Source organism: Anabrus simplex, chromosome 3, assembly GCF_040414725.1.
Source record: "Anabrus simplex isolate iqAnaSimp1 chromosome 3, ASM4041472v1, whole genome shotgun sequence".
NCBI lineage: Eukaryota > Metazoa > Arthropoda > Insecta > Orthoptera > Tettigoniidae > Anabrus > Anabrus simplex.
Genome location: NC_090267.1, coordinates 270714138 through 270740091, shown reverse-complemented (window position 1 = coordinate 270740091; position 25954 = coordinate 270714138). Strand labels below are relative to the sequence as shown.

At 38.0% G+C, this 25954-nt stretch overlaps 1 protein-coding gene across 1 annotated transcript in view; it reads right to left on the bottom strand.

The window, feature by feature from the left end:
- The window catches only part of Sbf (SET domain binding factor), an 851001-nt gene that overhangs the window by 493772 nt on the left and 331275 nt on the right, over positions 1-25954 (bottom strand). Inside the window, exons 16-17 of the mRNA XM_067143032.2 lie at positions 4930-5170; positions 3344-3539 (exon numbers count right to left, since the gene is read on the bottom strand). Of these exons, the coding sequence (XP_066999133.1) occupies positions 3344-3539; positions 4930-5170 (437 nt within the window). The remainder of the gene's footprint in view (positions 1-3343; positions 3540-4929; positions 5171-25954) is intronic.

The following is a 25954-nucleotide window of genomic DNA, read 5'->3' as shown; positions in this document are numbered from 1 at the left end:
CTCCCGCTACCATCACATTTCTTTCCATGTCGTTTCCCACATAGCCGACTATCCTATCATATAATTCAGAATCCGTGTCAGTGCTACCTTTTCCCGGTCTGTACGCTCCAAATATATCAAGTTGCCTATTATCTTTAGAAATGAGCCTTACACCTAGAATTTCATGTGTCTCATTTTTAACTTTTTCGTAGCTTACAAATTCTTCTTTCACCAGAATGAATACTCCCCCTCCCACCATTCCTATCCTATCTCTACGATACACACTCCAGTTACAAGTAACTATTCTCATTTTGGTTCCGTATTGAAGATGACGTATTGTATTGAACAGGTGGACTTAAAAAATATTGTAATAATATTCGAGACATACACACTCCAGTGCCGTGAGAAAATTTCTGTATCCATTATATCATTTCTCAGCCACGATTCAACTCCTATTACAATATCTGGTAAATATATATCTATTAAATTACTTAATTCTATTCCTTTCTTTACATAACTTCTACAGTTCAACACTAACAATTTTATGTCATCCCTACTTGATTTCCAGTTCCCTGTTCCCTTAACACCGCTCCCTAGGCCACCCTGTTTCCCTGAATGTACCTCCCTATTACCCTTCCAAACAAATTTCCTAACTTATACGTACCACTGCGGTTTAAGTGAAGGCCATCTGAGCGCAGATCCCTATCTCCTACCCACCCATTAGGATCAAGAAATTTCACTCCCAGTTTCCCACATACCCACTCCATAGTCTTATTTAAATCCCCAATCACCCTCCAGTCAGTATCCCTCCTACACAGTATTCCACTAATAACAATCTCCGCTTTCTTAAACTTCACCCGTGCTGCATTTACCAGATCCCACACATCTCCAACTATGTTGGTACTTATATCAGCTTGCCTTACGTTGTTGGTACCAACGTGAAACACTACCACCTTCTCCTTCGACCTGTTCTAGCTTTGTATCACCAATCTGACATTCAATTCTGTTGAATTTCTTACCTACTGACATCAATTTAGTCTTCGAGAGGCTAATTAATACCAAACTCATTGCACCTATTTTCAAGTTCCAAGATATTAGACTGCAGGCTTTCGGCACAGTTTGCCATTTAGACCAAGTCATCAGCATAGGCCAAAATGCTTACTACATTTCCACCTAAATGATTCCCTCCCTGCCATTTTATACCTTTCAGCAGATGATCCATGTAAACTACGAACAGCAAAGGTGAAAGATTACAGCCTTGTCTAACCCCTGTAAGTACCCTGAACCAAGAACTCATTCTACCATCAATTCTCACTGAAGCCCAATTGTCAACATAAATGCCTTTGATTGATTTTAATAGTCTACCTTTAATTCCATAGTCTCCCAGTATGGCGAACATCTTTTCCCTCGGTACCCTGTCATATGCTTTCTCTAGATCTACGAAATATAAACACAACTCCCTATTCCTCTTGTAGCATTTTACAATTACCTGGCGCATACTGAAAATCTGATCCTGACAGCCTCTCTGTGGTCTGAAACCACAATGGTTTTCATCCAAATTGCTCTCAACGACTGATCGCACCTTCCCTTCCAAGATGCCAGTGAATACTTTGCCTGGTATACTAATCAATGAGATACCTCGATAGTTGTTGCAATCCTTCCTGTTCCCTTGCTTATAGATAGGTGCAATTACTGCTTTTGTCCAATCTGAAGGTACCTTACCAACACTCCATGCTAATTTTACTGCTCTATGCAGCCATTTCATCCCTGCCTTCCCACTATACTCACCATTTCAGGTCTAATTTAATCTATTCCTGCTGCCTTATGACAATGGAGTTTATTTACCATCCCTTCCACTTCCTCAACTTCAATGAATAATAAAAAAGTCACAAGTAAAAAGACTTGGAGAGAGTCTGTTGTGGTGGGCCATCAGGTCTAGATGTGCCTGGTACGGTCCGCACTTTTGGATTGTCTACATCACTACTTGACGCATCACTATAGTCACGGGTATCTAAATTAGGGTCATATTCTTCCCCACTTCCAGAAGAAAAGTCGTCTAACGATAAATCATCAGGAAAATCTTCTACATTACCAATGTCGTCTTCACTTTCATCACTCCCAAGCTCATCCAAAGCTTCTATAACTGCACTAGAACAACATAGTTCACTCATGTTTATATTATAATAATCACTAAATAAAATAAACCAATTAAAATAGAGTAAATCAGCCACACAATAATCACAAATCAGCTAACAAACAATCTTCAAATGCACGAACCAACTGGACAGTTTGAGCAGACGTAAACAAAGCACAGTTCACAGCTGACAAGATCGCCGCTTACTGCTTTATTTCCCCAACCAAAGACCAACTTACACTTCCTACCAGATAGAGAATTTCATTTCGCAGTGAGAATATTCCTGAAATCGACTGTTATACTGATTTGAGGAGTTGTTATATCGATTTTACAAATCGTCTCACTGCGAGACGATAGCACTTCAGCCGGGATCCGAATCGTCTCGTAGTGAGACGATAGCACTTCGAGGGTTAAAAACGGACTTTTTCCTTATGTCAGGGTTCGTTAGAAGGGGGTTTAAATAACATTGTCCTTATGATGATTTGGCTAGGCAGTTAAAATGGGGTTCTTCTGTACTTCAGTCACCTCTCCAGAAATGACAAACACAGCCTGATACAACTGATACAAGGCAAAATAATAGGAAAACATGGCCGTAGAATGATGCAGTACCTCTGCCAGTGACTCAATATCCCCAACATGCCAACTCTGATATGGGAAACACAAAAAAGAAAAAGAAATTACTTCACGGTGGTTTCAAATCTTCTGCGAGGAGATAGTACCAGAAGAAAAAAAAAAAAGGATTTAGACTTGATACATCATTCCTTTCATATGAAACCTGTGTGGACATTAGGGCATATTATGGTATGTACATAATTTCCTTATCCACAATGAACCAAATTTTACAGTTTTTTTTTTTTCTTTTTTTTTTCTTCTGCAATTTTAGTAACTTTTAAGATCCTCTGAAAGGAAAATCAACGTTACTCTGCAAAGGTACAGAGGATTCTAAATGTTTCAAGGAGAAAGTCTAATTCGTCTAATTCTCTTCTGTAATTAAGTTTTGTTATTTTCATCTCATACTGCTCAATTTAAAACTTTTTTAATACTTAAATAATTGGAGAAATCTAAGTCACAACAATGCTTAAAAAACATAAAAAGGTAAATAATTGGAGAAATCTAAGTCACAACAATGCTTAAAAAAACATAAAAAGGTATACTAGAGTAAAATTGTATACAGCTCTAACTTTTCTCATTAAAAACTTTCAATTCCATTTATAATGAGATGAGGCATACCAAACGGATCACAAGGAGTTCCTTTGAACACAATGCGGTAGTTGGTGAGGAAGATTGCCCCTTCAGCAGGTAACAATGGTGGACCTCCCAAAAGTCCACCCGTACCTTCCTCTCTTCCATCAGGTAACAGATACACCCGTAATCCTTCCATAATAGCCTCTTCACCAGGTAACATATTAGGAGTAAGTATCTTCGGCTAGAAAGATAAAAACAAGATATATTTTCTGACATTTGCAGCATATTATTAAACTCTAAAAAACGTAACACATGGAAACTGCAAGAAGCCAGAACATTCCTAAAGCTGTTATAGCAAAAATCAATGTCATACTCTGATAGCTCAGGTCCATACTGCTACAACTCAAAAATGGCTTTTTTTTTTTTTTTAAATCTGTATTCGAAGAAAAACAAAATCTGTTTGCTTTCCTTTGCAAAAATGCAGTGAATGTTATACTGACATGGAAGGATGAAACTAAGGTCTACTATTTCATTCTCAAAGTCTGAACAGTCAACAAGAGTGTGGCATCGAAGCAGTTCTTAGTTCCAAGAAACTAACGAAGGATAATCTCAGCTTGAAAAATAATACTGTACCATTTTCTTAAGATTGGAGGAGAGTTATCCATTTTGAACTCCTTCAGGAAGCTACGACCACCAATACAAATATTACTCAGACATTTTATCATGAGAACTGAAGAATAAGATCTGGTCCAAGAAGAAAATAGGAGGAAACTGAGCTTTTCTACTCCAGCATAATGTGAGGACTCACACTGCCAGAAAAACCGTGGATACCAACAAGAAACTGAAGTGAGTCCTCTAGTCTCATCCACCTTATGGTCTAGTTAATGGTCTGAAGTGATTTTTTAACTGTCTGAGAGACTTGAAACTCAAATGAATCTAGTGAAATTTCAGGACGAAAAACACAGTAACCACAAGTATTTTTCAATGGGTACATGGATACATACCCAACCAAAAGAAAAGGGAATTAAATAGTTGTTAGAAAACCGGATGAGGGCGGAAATGCATATAGAAGCATATGGGAACCACTTTGAAAGACAATATGTAGATCAAGTAAGTTTGTAGCAAAGTATTTAAAAATAAAAATCCATTTCAGTTATATTACAAACATAACCTAATTTTACATTATGAAAAAAAAAAAAACCACTGGAAGTACATGCAAACACAGAAATGGTGTCCCAACGTAAACAATCAACAGTGCCCCACTCCAGTACAGAAAAGGAGGAGAGGGAGTAAAGGGGTAGTGTTGAAGGCCACTCCAGTACCGAAAAGGAGGGGAGAGAGTGAACGAGTAGTGCTGAAGGCCCAGTGTGTATATTGCTATACATCCACCACTGTGCCCATTCAATCACAACAGTCTTGTAGCGGGCTGTCTACCTGCAGCAATGCGTTAAGCGTGGAAGTGGGGGTATACCATGCTTTGTTTATACCGGGACACCATTTCTGTGCTCGTGTGTACAAGGATATTATGTACACTTTTCTGCCCCTTCCTATCTTCTTGTCTTTAAGGATATATTATCTTACATATTAAATATAACTGTATAATGCAGAAAAAACTTCAGTTGGTACAATACCTTTTGGATAGGAGGCAATCTCTTTGATTCTCTATGGACTGCTTCCAAGGTTTCTATGTGCATATGCACAACCCCAGGTATCATCTGGTGCAAGCTGCGAATATGTTCCGCACTTACACTTCCTTCCGTGCACACCTTATCTACGAAACGGGACACCAATCGAATCACAGCAGTACCCATTTCACCAGGATCCTGTTCTTCGAAACCAGACTCGGCATCAGCACTATCACTTTCAGCCACACTAATAAAAAAGCAACATTCTAGAATTACTTTTGTTATAATCTATTTATTCTTCTTTAAGCTAACATAAAATAACTTATTGCTAATCAAATTAAACACAAAAATCAACAAACAAATTGAAAATGTAGAGGAAATCTATATTACAACAGTCATAACTCATCTAGATGATAACAACAATACTGTCTTAGGTACCGAACTAGTGGTGACATCAGAGTGGCCTGCATGACAAACTTTGACATTTTGATTTCCTGCCATCCACAAACAAGTGGAACTACATTGGATGGTTCCTAAATTAATATTGTTGGGTACATGCAGCATCCGCCATCAAAAATTTTTAACATGCCAACCAACACAATAGTGTTATGATTTTTGCCTGCACATCAAATATTGGATAACTCGACCAACATCAAATTAACAACCCCCTTATCCAGAAGAATCGCAATGTATGTGATACTGCAGAGCATCCTGACGCATACCAATTCATCCCTGAATGTATTACTGTGCAGCTCAGATAATCGTCATACATATCTGGCAACCCTGATACAAGTTCATTCCAGTGCATCACAAGCTTGGGATCATGATTTGCACAATCTACCTATGAACCAAAGCAGCTAGATAGCAGATAATCTCAATTTATTGAGGATGTACAGTAAGCAGAGCATTCAAAATTCTCAGATTTAATAAATAAAAATGTTATGATAAAACTAAACATACCAGGAAGCAGAAATGAAAATGTACACATTTGCCAAAGAATGAATGTCAACACTACATTAAATTAAGAATTGTGTTCATTGTATGTTGTTTCGCTTAAACCTGTAACAAGAAGTAAGGAATTTTGAGAAGTCAGAACACCATTGCCACTAGTCAGAACCGTAACTGATAAAAGATTATAAAGCGTTTAATGTTAATATGAGGGTAACTGAAAAATTCATGCACTAAATTCATTTGCCAAATCAATTTCTACAATATTGTACAATAAGCTGCTGCGAAAGATTATAGGACAACAATAGGCAAGATTCTCCTTGCTGTGGTAGGCCGCATACTGCACAAATACTTGGCAACATGTACTACAAACAGCAAGCTTATGGATGACAAACATGTAACTGCGAGTGAACAGCTGGGGTTGAGAAAGGTTTGCACTGAGTAGGATCCAAGGATGTTGATAGCTGCCCACAGAGAAACAACAGAGGCTGTGTCCATTGAACTCTTGGCACTATACAAGGGGTACAAAAAAATTTTTTTTGAAAGCTATGTATTTTCAAATTTTTTACAAAGCCTTATACCCTTCAAAATACTCTCCATTACAACTAATACATTTGTCCCGCCGGTGCTCCCACTGTTCAAAATATTTTTTTGTAGTCATCTTTAGAAATGGCTGACAGCTCCTCCCTCATTTTTTTCTTGACCTCTTCAATGTTGCCAAATCTGTGTCCTTTTATGCCCCTTTCTAGGCGTGGAAATAAGAAAACGTCGCATGGAGCCAGGTCAGGCATGAGGCAGCGGAACCGTGCACTTTTAGCCAAAAACTGTCTAACAGGGATGGCTGTGTGTGCAGGTGTGTCGTCGTGATGGACAAACCAATCTCCTGTCTGCCACAAATCGGGTCTTTTTTGATGAACACTGTTGCGCGATCTTCTTAAAACTTCCCAATAACAGGTTTGGACATCGTTCACTTAAACTTGCCATCATAAATAGTGATACAAGAACAAGACAGCACTAGCAAACACAAGCACTGCAGATGAACAGAAAAAGTCGGCTGACAACACAGGCGGCACTGAAGTGGCAATAAGTTGCGCTATACACACCTAGCGGCAGAAATGCGTACTACACAAGCTTCGCCCATGGCAATGTTATTCCTGTTTTTTTCGGGTACCCCCTCGTACTAGAACAGTGGGGATGAATTCATTTCAAGAAATGTGGCAAGAGATGAAACACAGGTACACCATTCTGAACCGGAGATGCAGAAGCAATCAATGGACTGGCATCATCCTGATTTTCCCTCCCAAAAACATTAAAATCGAAGTGGTGCTTCAGACAAGAAAAGTGATGGCTAATGTTTTCTGGGATTTGGAAGGACTACTGCTTATGGACATCATGGCTCAAGGAATCACTATTAATACTGACACACATATGACAACCTTAAGGAAACTTCACACTTGACTGAATCATGCTCAATTATATCGACATCAGTAGGACAATGTAACGTCAAGCAAAGGCCCCTTGTTTAATGTCTCGAGGCGTACAGAGCTGTGCTTCACACACTTAGATCAGTATTTTAACGCTAATCTTAATCTAAACGAGATTTCTGAAAAACCTACAGTTCTATTCGATTTCTTGATAACACTGTTTACAAATATTAGATTTCCGAGAAATATTACCATTCTTCATGCTTTACATGACCAATCACACGGGATACCTTTTACCGTTGTTTTAGCGTGATAGTTGGTGTTAAGTTGTATTGTAAACACCTAATATTATATTCAGGTACAAGTAATTATTTATAAATGTGTATTGGCCGGTGGAATGTTGGTAAAAAGCCCCTGGAGAAACGCCAACCTCTTCCACCATATAAGAGGTCAATTTTTTAGGGGCTGCAGGTGGGGGTTGGGGAAGAGGCGTCCACAGGTTTAGGGCATACAGACCTGTGGTACGGAGAAAACCCTCACATACAGAAAATGCGATCAAAATTTCAATATTTAAAAACAACTAATAAATACACTTAATTATTATTACGGTAGTAAAACTGTATACATATTTACATTATATAGGTACCACAAAAAATGTTTACATCTAGATTTTTACGTCGTCATTTTATATAACTTTAAAATCAGTCTATCCATCAGCTGTCTTGATTTTTTCACACTTTTCCTTTTTTCATTAGGAGTTTGTTTACACCTCTTGTAAGAATTCATGTGCCTAAGTTTATGTTTTTCATCCTTATATACGTTCTGGTTCTAACAAACCATAAAACAACAAAATCTTCAAGATCAGGATATTTTTTCTTAATTTTTTCCTTTAAGAACCTAAAAATACCTGGACATTTCTTAATGTAATTTTCATGGAAGGAACCAAACTCATTTTCCATTTTAATAATAGAATGAATGCATTCATCTGTGGGTTTCATGAAGTACCCTCTTGTCTGGCCCCACGGTGTCACCCGGCGGCTCCGGGTTCGATTCCCAACCAGGTCACGGGTTTGTAATTGTAATGATTTAATATCCCTGGCCTGGGGACTGGGTGTTTGTGACATCCTTAATGTTCCTTTCCTCACACACAACATTCCACACTACTGCCATTCCAATTACTTGGAAGTTCATACAATATGGTGCCAGTTGGGGCAAAAGATCCACGTGGGTCGACACCCCAAACAAATAGCAATAAAAAAAGTACCCTCTTAAAATGGTTTCTAGCCAATTCCTAGGTGGAGAAAGGTTCACGGTTTGGATTCTGTACATATTGGCTTTCTGGGGGTTCTTTGTCTTCACCCTATAGGCCTATAATCTACATAGCCAGCAATCATTTCTTGTAACTCTGGTTTCTCTCTAACTACTTCGACAAACAAGTTAATTACTTGCATCTTGAAAATGTTCCAGAATTACAAGTTGTCCATTTCATGACCGTATCGATGAGTATAATCAAGAAATCACCACCTAATCGATACTTTATTATTGCCTCAGGCAAAATTGAATATAAATTAACACTTACTTCACCAGGTCGTGCTCAAAGACAGGCCCTCTAGACAGCGCAGAATAAACATCTTTTCCAAACAAGAACAAGAGGCAAGATGTCCTGATCTGATGACCTCCATTTTTTTTTTAACAAAGGAGTCTCCAAAGAACATTTATTATTTGTGCTTATTGTCCTAATGTTTTTTCTTCTCAATTCTAGTGTTTCTTCTCATTATTATTTAGCATATGGCTTATACAGACATAATCAGTAATATATACATATTTACAGCTGTGAAACAAAGTAATTTGTGCTTCACAATTGAATATCTAGTTCTTCAGTCCAGCGTGCAGCATCTGGAGTTAGCAGCAATAAGTCATCTTCATCACCGTGATAGGCTTGAATCTTACATTCCCTGACGATATGACGAATAGTCTGGTGTGGAGCTCCGCAGTCACAGTCTGGATTAGGTAGCTTTTTCCACTTATGGAGAGCGGCTCTGCACCGACCATGTCCTGTTCTGATTCTATTCAGGGCCATCCAGGTCTTGCGTGGTAGGTGGGATCCACTTGGAAGTCTGGGACCTGAGAAGAACGTATGAAGGCGCACATCCGTTGCTGCTTCCCGTCTACTTTTCCACTCATCAAGAGATTTAAAATCCTTAGCATCCATGTTAGCAGCATCACGCAGAGTTGGATGCCGTGATTTTAGTCTATTAAGATTCAGAAGTGGCAGGTCACTATTCACGGGTAGACTAGGATTTCTTGAGATCTTGTGGAGTTCCTTCATACGGTCATTAGATCGGCGTATATCAGGTGGCATTATAACAGTTAGCAGTGGAAGCCAATGAACTGGAGTAGATGTGATTGCGCCAGATATGATGCGCATTGTGGTATTAAGCTGGGTGTCAACAAGCCTTGTATGATGACTGTTCATCCAAACAGGTGCACAATACTCAGCACTTGAATACACCAAACCCAGGGCTGAAGATCGCAAAATTGTGGTTGCTGAAGATCCCCAGGTAGTTCCACACAGTTTATGAAGGATGTTATTTCGAGACTTCAACTTTTGTGCTAAGTTCAGAAGGTGTTGTTTGAAGGATAGTGTACGGTCCAAGATGACACCAAGGTATTTTGGGTTCCAGTTATGACGAAGAATTCTCCCTCTGAAACTAACATTCAGTTTCACATTCACCAAACGATTATTTAAATGAAAGCAAGACACTTCTGTTTTACTCGCACTGGGTTGAAGTCTCCAGATTTTGAAGTAATCTTCCAGTAAAGACAGGTCTTTGGTCAGAATCTCTTCAGTCGTCTCCATTACCTGATCTTGTACAGCTAGAGCCAAGTCGTCGGCATACCAGAATTTTCTGGATGAAGTGTCAGGAAGGTCAGAGAGATATAAGTTGAACAATAATGGTCAGAGAACTGATCCTTGGGGCAATCCGTTGTTTAGCTTCCTCTCCTTGCTTATCTTGCTTCCAGTGATTACTTGGAACTTCCGTTCACTTAACATGTTGTTAATCAGTTGAGCCATCGTTCTGCATGGTATGATACGAAGAAATTTGTAGATAAGGCCTTCCCTCCATACAGTGTCAAAGGCAGCAGTAAGATCGACAAATGCTACGGATGTTTTCAGCTTCATTTGATATCCTGCCTCAATGAAGGATGTAAGAGAAAATACTTGGTCACAGCAGCTACGTCCTGGTCTGAAGCCTGCCTGTTCAACTGGAATATGCTCTAGGATTGTGCTACTTATTCTGTTATATATCAACTTTTCAAAAAGTTTGTAGCAGCAGCTAAGAAGGGCGATGGGTCGATAGCTTTCTACCTTGTTGCTGGGTTTGCCAGGTTTCAGAATAGAAATTATCTTTGCCTTCTTGAACTCCAATGGAAGTTGACCAGTCAGCAGGATGTCAGTAAAGAACTCTGCCAACCATTACTTAGCATATCCTCCCAAATGAATAAGAAATTCTGGATGGATGCCATCGAAACCAGGTGACTTAAAAGGTTTGAGGTCCTTCAGTCCCATGTCAATGTCTAAAACTGTGAAGGGACGAGCATATTCAGATGAGGGAGATGTTGTCTTTTTCAAGTCACGAAGCTGTCGTCTGATATGTTTGGTATGTTTCTTGTCGGAAGGCACTCTTGATGTGGTAATGATGTGGGAAGCAATTTGGTCAGGTGTTACTCCTGAAGGTTTTCTGCATACTGATCCACTTCCTCCCAATCTCCTCAGAAGGCTCCAATGCTTCCCTGCTTGAGTGGGTAAAGTCCATACTTTCAACTGTGTCTGTCCATTTCTGCCTTCGAGATAAGTCTAAGCTGGTCAAAAGTTCTGTAGCTATCTCTTGGTCACTACTTTGCTGGAATTGTTGGTACAGTGTTTCACTTTCATCACTCCATCCTGGGATATATTCTTTTCGATATCTTCTTGGCACACACTTTTTAGCTGTTGTTGCTACTGCACCGATGAACCGATGGTACTTCTTATGAGATGGAGGGATCCAGCGAATGCACTTATCCAGTTCCCTTGAAAACTTTGCCCAGACAGCTTTCTGGAAGTTCCATCGAGCATGTGGAGTTGATCGTATAATAGGGACTGTGCAACCAATTTGTATTATTACAGGTCTGTGCTGGCTGTGGGGGAAGGCATCTATCACTTTTCTTGTGGCATTGATCGGGAAACCTCTGTCATTGCAAGTAACAAAACATAAATCAGGATTAGAATCCTTGCCCCAAGCAGTTGACCTGAAAACAGGCAGCCAGACTATCCACAGGATCTCCTGGCAATGACATATTTTCGACTAAATAATAGAAACAGTTCTTCTCAGAACTAATTAACGAGAAACATCGGTCCATCTATCAGACTCCTGCAACTGAATGTCGAGAGCATTAGCAAGGCAAAGTGTGACTATTTGTCGAAATTCCTGCTGGACAATAACATCGACATTGTCGCCTTTCAGGAAACTCATGTTTCTAACGAAGCATTCCGAAGTAGAGGTCGAATTCTTGGATATACTGTTTCTTCTCAATTCTTTCTTTATACAGCTGAAGAGGACCACTAAGTGGTCGAAACATGTCCTGTAAGTGTTAATTTATATTCAATTTTGCCGGAGGCAATAATAAAGTATCGATTAGGTGGTTATTTATACTAACTTCTTGATTAATATTCCAGAAGTGAATTGACAGATGGGTGAATCATCATCATCCTCAACATTTACAATTTTTGTCACAAGCTTCTCCATTTTGGTTGGACACTGCTTCGCAATGTTCGTCATTGTCAAGTATGAAATTTTGAGGCACATCATCTTCCGCAGACAAAACTTTGTGCTCAGAGATTGGACATTTTTTCATCTGGGCAGTTTTTGCTGTTTACCACTTTACCTGCATTCCAGCTTAAAATTAATGATTTAATTCGCTGCGATACAATGGTAGGGAGAGGATTATCACAAAAGCGACCAAGTCCTCGGATCTGTGAAAAGTAGCTCTCAATTATGTCTTGGTTACACTTGGCCGCCATTACATAAGTATAGCCTTCTGATTTTAAATCCTTCAAATAGACCACGAAGGTTATTCATAGACATTAGAAAACCTTCTTGAAAAGGAAGGAGTTTGTTTTTGCCAATTATGCTCATGGTGAAAATTAATTCGAATAATTTGTCAAGAGCATGATTTTGTTGCTCTACACAATTCCCATAGGCAATTCTCAAGCTCTTTGTACCACACACGTGGACACGGGAGTTCAGGACATCAAATCCATTAACAATCGTGATTACAATCTCTCCTACGTAGATGGGCTCTGGGAAGTTATGGCATATTGCTTTACCCACAGTCAGTGATAACAGTTCAGCGGCTCCCCGTACATTTTTCCTCTATGTTCCAGCCATAAGAATATGCTTCATTGAAAGCTTATGCACATATTGTAGGTCTTCACCCTCACTTTGCATTTCAGCAAATTTTGTAAATTCTTTTTTTGTAACACATTGCCCACTTTCCAGTTTATATCCTTCATCAAGTATGTGATTCCACAGTAATTTAAGTGCAAGAGACACATCACAAAAGAAACATAGGTTACTTTCTTTACTTGATGGGTTTTCCAGCGACAGTTTTCCCACGAAATACTCAGATCCGTCATACATTTCCTATTTGAAGGTCCCATGTCACATACAACTCCTCTAACTTTAAATCCGGTGCTTTCTATGACATGAATTACTTTTACTAACAGTTCTCTTGACATTGCTGTATCAAAGTTGTAGTAGATAGGTTGCATCCACTTTTGAGCTAAACTTCTTATTACAATGACTTGGACATTATCATGTGGTCCTCTAATCATTTCTTCTTTTTGATCAAAGCACAAGTCATTATTAACCTTCATTTTATCAAAGCTGAGAACAACATCTCTTTCAAAATGTGTAAAAAGACTATTTTGTTTTTAAGATATTAATGCTATACTCAATGAATCCAGGAGAAACAGAAAACTGTCTTAGCAGTCGTTTGATTGTAACTTCGCTATGAAACAGGTAATTAATCACGTCTCTAACAAAACACAATGCTTTATATGATATAGACCGAAAGGTGACTGCCTCAGCAATGTCCTCAGATGACCAGCTTGAGCATTTGCCTTGCACTAAAGCTTGCTGTTGACTCAGAAAAAGTACCCTAAAAACATCTGAACATTATTTTTTTAAATTTTTTATCTTGATATTAGCTGCACTAAGACGGTCCAGAAGATCCTTATTTTGCTGTTTTAAGCCACAATTTTCTAGTCTTATTAACTCTACCTATCTGTGCCGGTGTGACGTAAATCAAATAGCAAAATATATATATATTAACTCCAATTCTGCAGTCATTTCAGCAATTTTCTAATCTCAGAAACACTGATGTTTACTTTTTTTTTTTTAATCTAATTCCTTCCTCAAGATTGAATTATTAACATTTTCTGCTTCAACTGGCGCCTGCAATTGTAAAATTCGCCGTATCTCCTTATGATTTCACCTTTGTGCCCTCATTTCACGATCTTTACAGAACTGACTCGCTAAATCATTACTACTCTGTAGGAAATTTAAAAGTGGTACTGTGTCAGACCTTAAATCACTTCTAATTGCAAGGTTTAACAACTCACTCTTCGAGTCCCTTATGTAATATTTTAAAATTATAAAATCCTTTTATTAACAACCACCTACTCAATACAATACATTACTCATTGAATTATAAAATAATCATGAGGTGTCTTAAATAATGGAACATGTTTCGTTCGACATAGCGAACATCATCAGCCGTTAATTTACAAAGATTAGGTCAGGGCCCTGAGCTGAAATGATAAAAAATGTTAAAAGAGTGACAATTCCATAATAAAAAGTAAAATGATAACATTAGACTTGAAATTATAACAATATGTACAGATTAACAGCAAGTATTTGTAGTGGAATACATTGAACGATGGTAGTCTGTAAAGTTAAAACAATCATGAGGTTGTTAAAGTAAAAAAAATAGATATAGTAGATCTTAAAATATATGTCAATGCGTGAAGCGTGGATTAATTAATGACGATGGAGTTCTTTAAATTGAGCAAAAAGTTGGAATAGAGTTTATTGAATAGTACAAGTCAAACTGAACCAGTTAAAAGACGCATGGCGACGAAACTAAGGTTGATATGACGTGAACTCCGGTAGTTAGGAATTCTGTAGGAGAGCCAAACACAATGCCAGAAGGAAATACAAGTTGAACTAGTCCGTATTTACACGCGAGCTGTAAAATTAATTGTCTACAACGTAGGACACCAATGGTGGACTCGTTAAAGAGTAACTATAATCTTGAAAGTAGGGAGAGTTCCAGCAAACCAGAGATGGATGGAGCAGATTATGGCACAATTGGAGTTAGAAATGTGGAATGAAAGAAAAGGGAGGAAAAATGAAGTTATGTTATAACGGGGGGGGGAAATTGAAAAAGGAGGCTTACCCTTGGGACTAGTGTGAGGTGTTCGCTAGCATTGGCTGCGTGAAGCAAACTGGCGAGTAGCCTTATTGCTGCTTCTAGTGTTGTATGTATGTATACGTAGAGGCGGGGAGTGAGTCATGTGAGGAGGAGGGGTGACCGATTCCTTGGGCGGGGCGGTATACGTGGAGGGGTTGTTGCATGAGAGGGCAGTAGAGTAGTAGTTGTTGTATTATTAACAGTTGTATAATTAAAGATTCTCGTAAAGTTATTATTATTTATATTGAAAAGAGAGAGTAGTTCTGGAATTTTCTCGATTGGCCTTTAAAATTCTGAAGTATCATTTAAATTTTGATTTCCGTTAAAATGCTGGTCTAGGAATATGTAAATGTTCTCCAACTCTGTCATAAGTTTACTTTTATTGACGTATTTCAAGATTTGAAGGTCTTTTTCAATTGTAGTAAAACTGTGGCCAGTCTCTTCCATATGGGTGCTCATGGCGGAATACTTTTTATGTTTTGAAGTGTTGTAGTGTTCAAGGTATCTGGTCAAAAAGCTACGTCCAGTCTGTCCGATATAGGAGAAACCACAATGGGTGCATTTAAGCCTATAGATACCAGAGTTCAAGAATTTATTGTGATTAATGTTAACTATATTTGAATTGAAGAATATATTGCGGTTCGTATATCGGGTTCTATAAGCGATGTTAATATCATATTTCTTCAGAGGGTTAGTAACTTGAAATAGGCCTGGATTCGTGTAGGTGAAGGGAGCATATTTCGTTTTTTTAGGCTTGTCCGAAATCAATTTCGTTGCGGTTTTTAATTTTATCTTGTTAATGATTTTATTTATCATCAAGGGATTATAGCTGTTAATTCTGGCCAAATCCTTAATATAGTTCAGTTCTTTTCTGCGATTTTCAGTTGTCAGCGGGATTTTTAATGCTCTATAGACAAGGCTAAAAAATGCAGCCTGTTTATGAGATTACGGACGTAAGGAATCGTGTCTTATAGTGATGGGGGCACAAGAAGGCTTTCTAAATATTTGAAAAATGAACTTATTATTCTCTCTTGAAATGTTTAAATCCAAAAAGTTTAGAGAACCATTGATCTCGTCTTCTTTAGTGAATTTGACATCATTGTCAAGCTCATTAAGGGATGTTAGCACACTATAGAGCATTAAAAATCCCGCTGACAACTGAAAATCGCAAAAAAGAACTAAACTATATTAAGGATTTGGCCAGAATTAATGGCTATAATCCCTTAATGATTAATAAAATCATTAACAAGATAAAATTACAAACCGCAACGAAATTGATTCCGGACAAGCCTAAAAAAACGAAATATGCTCCCTTCAACTACACGAATCCAGGCCTATTTCAAGTTACTAACCCTCTAAAGAAATACGATATTAACATCGCTTATAGAACCCGATGTACGAACCGCAATATATTCTTCAATTCAAATATGTTGTTGTTGTTTGAGTCATCAGTCCATAGACTGGTTTGATGCAGCTCTCCATGCCACCCTATCCTGTGCTAACCTTTTCATTTCTACGTAACTATTGCATCCTACATCTGCTCTAATCTGTTTGTCATATTCGTACCTTGGTCTACCCTTACCGTTCTTGCCACCTACACTTCCTTCAAAAACCAACTGAACAAGTCCTCGGTGTCTTAAGATGTGTCCTATCATTCTATCTCTTCTTCTCGTCAAATTTAGCCAAATCGATCTCCTCTCACCAATTCGATTCAGTATCTCTTCATTCGTGATTCGATCTATCCATCTCACCTTCAGCATTCTTCTGTAACACCACATTTCAAAAGCTTCTATTCTCTTTCTTTCTGAGCTACTTATCGTCCATGTTTCACTTCCATACAATGCCACGCTCCACACAAACGTCTTCAAAAACATCTTTCTAATTCCGATATCAATGTTTGAAGTGAGCAAATTTCTTCTCTTAAGAAAGCTCTTCCTTGCTTGTGCTAGTCTGCATTTTATGTCCTCCTTACTTCTGCCATCGTTGGTTATTTTACTACCCAAGTAACAATATTCATCTACTTCCTTTAAGACTTCGTTTCCTAATCTAATATTTCCTACATCACCTGCCTTCGTTCGACTGCACTCCATTACTTTTGTTTTGGACTTATTTATTTTCATCTTGTACTCCTTACCTAAGACTTCATCCATACCATTCAGCAACTTCTTGAGATCTTCTGCAGTCTCAGATAAAATAACAATATCATCCGCAAATCTCAAGGTTTTGATTTTCTCTCCTTGGACTGTGATTCCCTTTCCAAATTTCTCTTTGATTTCCTTTACTGCCTGTTCTATGTAAACATTGAAAAGGAGAGGGGACAAACTGCATCCTTGCCTCACTCCTTTCTGGATTGCTGCTTCTTTTTCAAAGCCCTCGATTCTTATCACTGCAGACTGATTTTTATACAGGTTGTAGATAATTCTTCGTTCTCGGTATCTGATCCCTATCATCTTCAGAATCATAAATAGCCTGGTCCAATCAACATTATCGAATGCCTTTTCTAGATCTACGAATGCCATGTACGTGGGCTTGTCCTTCTTGATTCGATCCTCTAAGATCAGACGTAAAGTCAGGATTGCTTCACGTGTTCCTACATTTCTTCTGAAGCCAAATTGATCTTCCCCCAACTCAGCCTCAACTTGTTTTTCCATTCTTCTGTAAATAATACGTGTTAAAATTTTGCAGGCATGAGATACTAAACTAATAGTGCGGTAGTTTTCACACCTGTCAGCACCGGCTTTCTTGGGAATAGGTATAACAACATTCTGCCGAAAATCGGATGGGACTTCTCCTGTCTCATACATCTTGCACACTAAATGAAATAACCTTACCATGCTGGTTTCTCCTAAGGCAGTCAGTAATTCAGAGGGAATATCATCAATTCCAGGTACCTTGTTCCTATTTAGGTCACTCACAGCTCTGTCAAACTCTGACCTCAAAATTGGGTCTCCCATTTCATCAGCATCAACAGCCCCTTAACATTAATCACAATAAATTCTCGAACTCTGGTATCTATAGGCTTAAATGCACCCATTGTGGTTTCTCCTATATCGGACAGACTGGACGTAGCTTTTTGACCAGATACCTTGAACACTACAACGCTTCAAAACATAAAAAGTATTCCGCCATGAGCACCCATATGGAAGAGACTGGCCAGTTTTACTACAATTGAAAAAGACCTTCAAATCTTGAAATACGTCAATAAAAGTAAACTTATGACAGAGTTGGAGAACATTTACATATTCCTAGACCAGCATTTTAACGGAAATCAAAATTTAAATGATACTTCAGAAATTAAAAGTCCAATAATCGAGAAAATTCCAGAACTACTCTCTCTTTTCAATATAAATAATAACAACTTTACGAGAATCTTTAATTATACAACTGTTAATAATACAACAACTACTACTCTACTGCCCTCTCATGCGACAACCCCTCCACGTATACCCGCCCCGCCCAAGGAATCGGTCACCCCTCCTCCTCACATGACTCACTCCCCGCCTCTACGTATACATACATACAAACAACACTAGAAGCAGCAATAAGGCTACTCGCCAGTTTGCTTCACGCAGCCAATGCTAGCGAACACCTCACACTAGTCCCAAGGGTAAGCCTCCTTTTTCAATTCCCCCCCCCCGTTATAACATAACTTCATTTTTCCTCCCTTTTCTTTCATTCCACATATCTAACTCCAATTGTGCCATAATCTGCTCCATCCATCTCTGGTTTGCTGGAACTCTCCCTACTTTCAAGATTATAGTTACTCTTTAACGAGTCCACCATTGGTGTCCTACGTTGTATACGATTAATTTTACAGCTAGCGTGTAAATACGGACTAGTTCAACTTGTATTTCCTTCTGGCATTGTGTTTGGCTCTCCTACAGAATTCCTAACTACCGGAGTTCACGTCATATCAACCTTAGTTTCGTCGCCATGCGTCTTTTAACTGGTTCAGTTTGACTTGTACTATTCAATAAACTCTATTTCAACTTTTTGCTCAATTTAAAGAACTCCGTCGTCAATAATTAATCCACGCTTCACGCATTGACATATATTTTAAGGTCCGCTATATCTATTTTTTTACTTTAACAACCTCATGATTGTTTTAACTTTACAGACTACCATCGTTCAATGTATTCCACTACAAATACTTGCTGTTAATCTGTACATATTGTTATAATTTCAAGTCTAATGTTATCATTTTACTTTTTATTACAGCATTGTCACTCTTTTAACATTTTTTATCATTTCAGCTCAGGGCCCTGACCTAATCTTTGTAAATTAACGGCTGATGATGTTCGCTATGTCGAACGAAACATGTTCCATTATTTAAGACACCCCATGATTATTTTATAATTCAATGAGTAATGTATTGTATTGAGTAGGTGATTGTTAATAAAAGGATTTTATAATTTTAATATATTGTCCTCAATACGGTTCTATTATGAGATTAATTACATGTCCCTTATGTAGTCCGAGTCGTCGAAATGTACAGAGCACACACGAGCATTCTCAACAGTAAACAAGTCAGCCCATTTACAGGCATTAATCTACTTTAATTTAATGTCATGTTCTTTGAAAAACGATGAAATTTAATGTATAAATCCTTCTGGTGTCTGTCGTGGTTAGAGCAACCAGTGACAGAACAACACACCATGGCACAGCACAGAAAAATTAAACTCTTGCACTGTTGAGAAGGTAAACACCATCACTAGACTAATGGAGCTCTGCTTGGTTTAGCGAACTTGCGGACCGCATGACATCAGGAGGCATGGCTTGCTACTGTGCACCCAACTGATGACCCCTACCGTCTAGTCTAGTAATCGTGACTTTACCGGTAGGTGGTAGAACCGGCCCTTATTGTCTCAAAGCCTGACTGTTACTATAACAAGGCTATAAGAGTGAAAATTACACACCGCTATTCCCTCACAAGAAGTATGCGAGTGAGAGGATCGGTCTCAGATAAGTCTTCCAAAAATAGTATCAACTCATGCTCCACATGTATGAATTGGTCATGCACTCAAATGCCATTACTTAGCAAATGCATAGATTAATATATTGCATCAAGCGCCTGCCCGATTACGCAAAGCACAATGCTTTTTGTACCAAATAACAAGCTGTAGTACCCGTGCTTTGCTATGAAATTCTCAGAAGGACTGACCTTATAGTTTTCGCAACTGAAGTCAAATTAGTCATTACAATAATGTCAGTACGAATGTCACAATTAAAAGTAATGCTGTCATATGAAATATTCGATAAAATGAAAAAAAGTACATTTTCCCACTTATAAAGAAAAGTACCACAGTGTCGATCTAACAGTTCTAAGTTCCAGAGCTAGAATGACCAGGCCGCAGACAGCCGCAAAAGCACTGATGTGCCATTATTCCATTTAAGATGATGCTTGTTGTTTAAAGGGACCTAACATCTAGTTCATCGGCCCCTAATGGTACAAACTGAGACGAAATGTAATGACAATTTAAAAGTCCAAAATCATCCACTGACCAGAATTCAAAACGTGCTCCTCCTCACATAGTGGCTAATAATCATAGGCAAGGAAGACCTATGGTGTCACTCAGAGTGGTACTAATTACAGGTACTGTAAAACTCACCCTGATTCACACACTGTCACTACTAATCACAAATCTATTGTGTACCTAACATAGTGGTACTACGTGCAAGTAAAAGCAACCCAGCATTGTGGTACTAATTATAAGTAGTCTCATGGTTCTAATTCAAACATCCGTAGGTTACCCCTTTTAATTGTCTCTTACGAAAAGCAGGGGATACCGTGGGTGTATTCTTCACCTGTGTCTGCGCCTGTGTGTTTGGTCCACTAGAGCTATTTTATTTCGCTCAAGTCCGCCGGCAAGCCGGTTAGGACCCTGCTATCTGCCACCTGGAATGCACCATGTGGTAGTATTACCTCTCCCCTTGCTATGCCAACGTAGTAGGTTCGTGGTTATTCCATTTAAGTGTGCACACTGCTCATTCCAATCACTGCCTCAGAGTAGGGATCAAATAGCTGGAATATTATGATGATCTGGTGTGTTACGTACCAGTAGTATAAGAAAATTTATGAACCAGAGCAACAGTATGCTAAAGAAGAGAGAGATTTAACTCCCCAGCTACTTCCCGCAAATATTCAGGCAAGCTGTTACACTCGATATGCAGCAGTAATCCCATCTATCGGAGATAAATGGCAGCAAAATACACAAAGCACATCACAACAAACAAAGGTCAATGTAATGTTATTGTTGATCAATTTTGAGCTTACCGGGCGAGTTGGCCGTGCGCGTAGAGGCGCGCGGCTGTGAGCTTGCATCCGGGAGATAGTAGGTTCGAATCCCACTATCGGCAGCCCTGAAGATGGTTTTCCGTGGTTTCCCATTTTCACACCAGGCAAATGCTGGGGCAGTACCTGAATTAAGGCCACGGCCGCTTCCTTCCAACTCCTAGGCCTTTCCCATCCCATCGTCGCCATAAGACCTATCTGTGTCGGTGCGACGTAAAGCCTCTAGCAAAATTTTGAGCTTTCTATATTGCAGGCCTTCACATTTAGTTTTCTTCCGACTTTGTGATATTAGAGCCATCTAATATAAAGTGAGTCGCCCTTTCTTTCACGACTCCTTCTTGTGTTATTATTCAAGTGACGTTCCTTCATGACTTTTTTCCTCATTCTTATAATCATCTTCAAAATTGAATCACCATCACCACCAATATTATTATAGTCGGTACGGTAAAACTGAACAACATAAATAATTGGAAATTGTATTCTCTGTAACTCTTGCTATGTAGTACTTTCCGGTATGACCGATAAGATAGGAAATTAAAAATTAAATTTTTGGCACCTTCCCCTAAACTACCAATTTGAACAAGGTGAATACAATTATTTATAGCGTAGATTGTAGTTCTTTATTCCCTGACTTTACACCCAATTTTAATTAAATTCTATTCACCCATTCTCTTGGTCCGGTGTAGATATGGATTTACAACAAAAATCAAAATTCATGAATATCTGTTATCATAGCAGGTACGGTAACAATGTATAAGACATAAATGATAGGAAATTTAATAATATATAACTTTAGTTATGTAGTATTTATCGATAGGGCCAATAATAACAAATATTTGGGAATTAAATTTTACTCCTTCCCCTAAACTACCATTTCACTCAGCGTGAATAAAATTATTTATGGTCTAAATTGTAGCGACTTATTCCCCGACTTTATATACCGATTTTCATAAAATTCTCTTCAGCCATTTCCTCGTGATGCGCGTACATACGTACAGACAGACATTACGAAAAATTAAAACATGCATTTCTCCTTGTTACTATGGTCACGACCGGTACAGAAATATCATTCTTTATAAATTCTGAGCAATGAACAGGCACTCTTATTTTATTTAAATTGAGATAAATTAAAATTAATCAGATTTGTCTCCAAATGGCTCCTAAAATCTCTAGAAAAGTAACTAGTCATTATCATTGAAATTCTATCACTAAATTACTAAGAAAGGCTCCATATCTAGCGACTAGTCTCTAGAATCGACTAGACTGATATGAACGAACACGAACATAGCACGTGAGAACGAGACATTGACAATCTGTATACGCGTTGCGATATACAGGTTTCAATAAACATCGCACATTCAAGCACATTCCTCGTATTAATAAGCGTCGATATTTCATTTGGAAGCGGGCAATTACCAAAGGACTTCCGGCCATGGGTGTAAAAAAAAAGCTGAAATGGCAGGATTTGAAAATTAATGTTTGAAGTTCACCATAATAGAACAATCGGGAGGCAGAAAAAACTGTCGAAAATCGGGAGTCTCCTGCCTAAATCGGGAAAGTTGGCAAATATGAAGGTACATAAATAGACACGTCCAGTGGCTGTACCAATGAGGTGAAGTTCTCCAGGAATCACAGCAAGAGTTGTGTCGTGATCAACATTTTTAACATATCATTGAGGTAGGCATGAAAACTGTCCAGTACAGTAAAACCTTCATAATTCAAAGTGATAGGGGGAGGGGGAGACAACTCTTTTGAATTACGTAACTTTGAAATAAAACACACTTCTGCGTAACAAAATATATTGAAAATATGTAAGTTAGTGTTGTATTCATGGCTTGAACACAGATACCTCTGATCCTTAAGAAGAATAGAGCAGAAATTGTAAAAAAGATAATTCCTATTTTTCAGTCTAGAATACAACAAGAATAAAAGGAAGCAGCAAAAATTGGGTATACAGTACAGAGACTTTCATAATAATAAAGAAGTCCAGGATTCACCAGTCTTAAAATTTATGTACCTAAATAGAATGGCCCACTCTTCCTGAATGTTTAAAACACTCTCATCCATTATTTTGATTACTTTTTCATAAATACGAAACGATAAACTGAAGCAACAAAACTCTTGTCAATCACCTGCTATCGGCAGAAAGGATGTGCGATTGTAGCGAATTCCATTAGATAATTGGGAACAATTCAATGATAGTGTCTATAATCACGAAAAAAATACAGTAATAAAATGCGGATGCAGCACAGAACTTTGAAACTGGTGAGTTATGCACGGTTGACAGGCCAGAAATTGGGTTAAGTGTGCAACCAAATCGTTTCAAGCCTGTGGTGCTTTCTATCCGATATTTATGAAGAAAATAAACCCTGCAGTTATCTATGGTATGCAGTATTCACCTGACTATTGTAAGTTGATTATAATCCAGGACGCAATCAAATTTGCACCCTGATACAATGCACACACGATATTCTATTTGACATTGTTTGAAACCATCAGTACCTCAATGTTCAAAACACATGAAAAATAAAACCACACAAAAAAAGAACTATGTATGACAGGGTGGCCAATATAAAGTTATTCTAACATTGTAGCCACCATAGAAATTAAGTTCAAACAATAATGCATTTAAACATCTTTCTCATTAGGCAAACACTGAAAAAAATGTCATTCTTTTCTGAAATACGAGTCATAGGTGCACTGCTTAAGTGTAGTTCTGCAAGTTACATATAATTTCACATAAATTGTTTATTCTACCTATTCAATTCTTTATATTATTTTCATTGCATATATTTACATCACAATGAGTCACTAGGGACTACTTTTGACCCTACTTAGGGCCATCATCAGCCTTAATTAAGTACACAATTTTTTTTCGAATGTCCTAAAACAATAACTTCCTATAAAGTAATAAAACTAGTAATATGTACACTGCAATAAAATGTATTATATGTGGTTAGATACATGAAATGTTACATGAATATTAAAATATTTTGCGACACAGATTCATTATATTAAAAGTATATATTTTCATTAAAATGTCTGAGTTCAAATGTACAATTGGTGTCAGTGAGCTCTGTGAATTGTAGTTCAATTGTACTTTGCATCAAATTTACGACGGTGCTTGAAATATTACATGAACATTAAAATAGTACATTATGATAAAAGTATAGAATTTCGTTAACAGTCTGAATACAATATCCAGATGTTTCTAGTAAGTTTTGTAGCTCAACTGTACTTTGCAATAACTGAGTGAAATTTCATTTTTAAGACACTGGCCCAGAGGGTAATAGATAAAATGCTTGAAGTCCAAGTGGTAATGTAGCTTGCAGACTGGATATAAACAAATCCTTCAAAGTCTTACAGAATTACAAGAGAGCTCTGCATACGGTGGATTGAGTGGATGGAATTCTCAGTCCATAGCAGAAACAAATGTAACCTGATGATGAGAATAAAGAAAGTTAGAGTTAACGCAAAGTTTGCGAAGAAATGGAAGAGGGTAGAAAAACGAAGTGAGGAAACTCTCACCTTGCGCAGCAGTGTATGCAGCTTGACTGGAGTGTGCAACTGGTATGAGTGTGTGTTGAACAGGGAAAGAGGAAGGAAGGGATGGTGGGGGGAGCAGATGGGTTGAGCAGGGTGGCGTGGGGAGGGAAGTGAAGAGGGGGAAGGGGAGTGACTTAAGGCGGAGCCGAAGGATGAGGGAGTGATGGGAATTGCTTCAGCGAAGTACCTTTAATTAACCTTAGGAACAAATTATGGCCAGCCAAATTATTATTTCTGAGAAAAGTAATTAATAAATCAAATAGAATGTTGGATTTCTCAGAGATTTCATTGAGGTTGTAACTGACATTAAAATACTGATCTAGGTGTATGTACTAGTTTTCCATTATATTGAGTAAAGGACCCTTGTTTGCTATTTCAAGAATGTCCATATCCTGTTCGATATTGGTGAAATTATGGTTATAATCAAACATGTGTTGGCCGATAGCTGAAAATTTATTATATCTTATTGCGTTGACATGCTCATAGTATCTTATATTAAAATTTCTCCCGGTCTGCCCTACATATGAAATATTACCACAGGTATTACATTTGAGCCTGTAAACACCCAATTTTGGGAACTGCTAATCTTATTGATATGTGACATGTTATGTAAAATGTTCATATTTTATTATTGGTTTTGAAAGCTATTTTAACACCTTGCTTCTTAAAAATATTAGTCATCTTTTGAATTTCATTGTTAAAAGTGAAGGTGGAGAATGATACAGATTTAGGTACTTCTTTCCTGAGTGTTGTTTTAGGGCGATGTTTATGTTTGTTAATTATACATTCTATGAAATAACTGCTGAAACTGTTAAATTTTGCTATAGTGCGGATTACGTTCAGTTCGTTTGATAGATCCTTCTTGGTCATAGGTATATTGAAAGCTCGATGAACTATACTCTGAACGGCCTTACTTCTAAATTGAAGTTTCGCAAAACAAATGAGCATCTTCTTCCCTCTGTTGCCAGCGCGCTACGCCTGCGAGAACAGCTGATGCAATATGACCGCGGTAAACAGCCCTTTTAAATTGTAATACATACTCAGAAAAACGAATGAATATGGATTGAAAACAAATTCACAAGAACTACACTTTCTAACAATATCTGGCACTAAAAGAGAATATATTATTAACAATAAAAGAGAATGAGGAAATAATACATCACTAACGGCTAATGGCTGGCACAGAAAGGAGGTTATGGCCTACAAAGGGAACACACTACTGATCTCAGAGTCACTGGAACCCTCCAACAATATGAAAAACACACTAAATATTGAAGGAAAATGCAAAAGATCGCGAACCGTACCG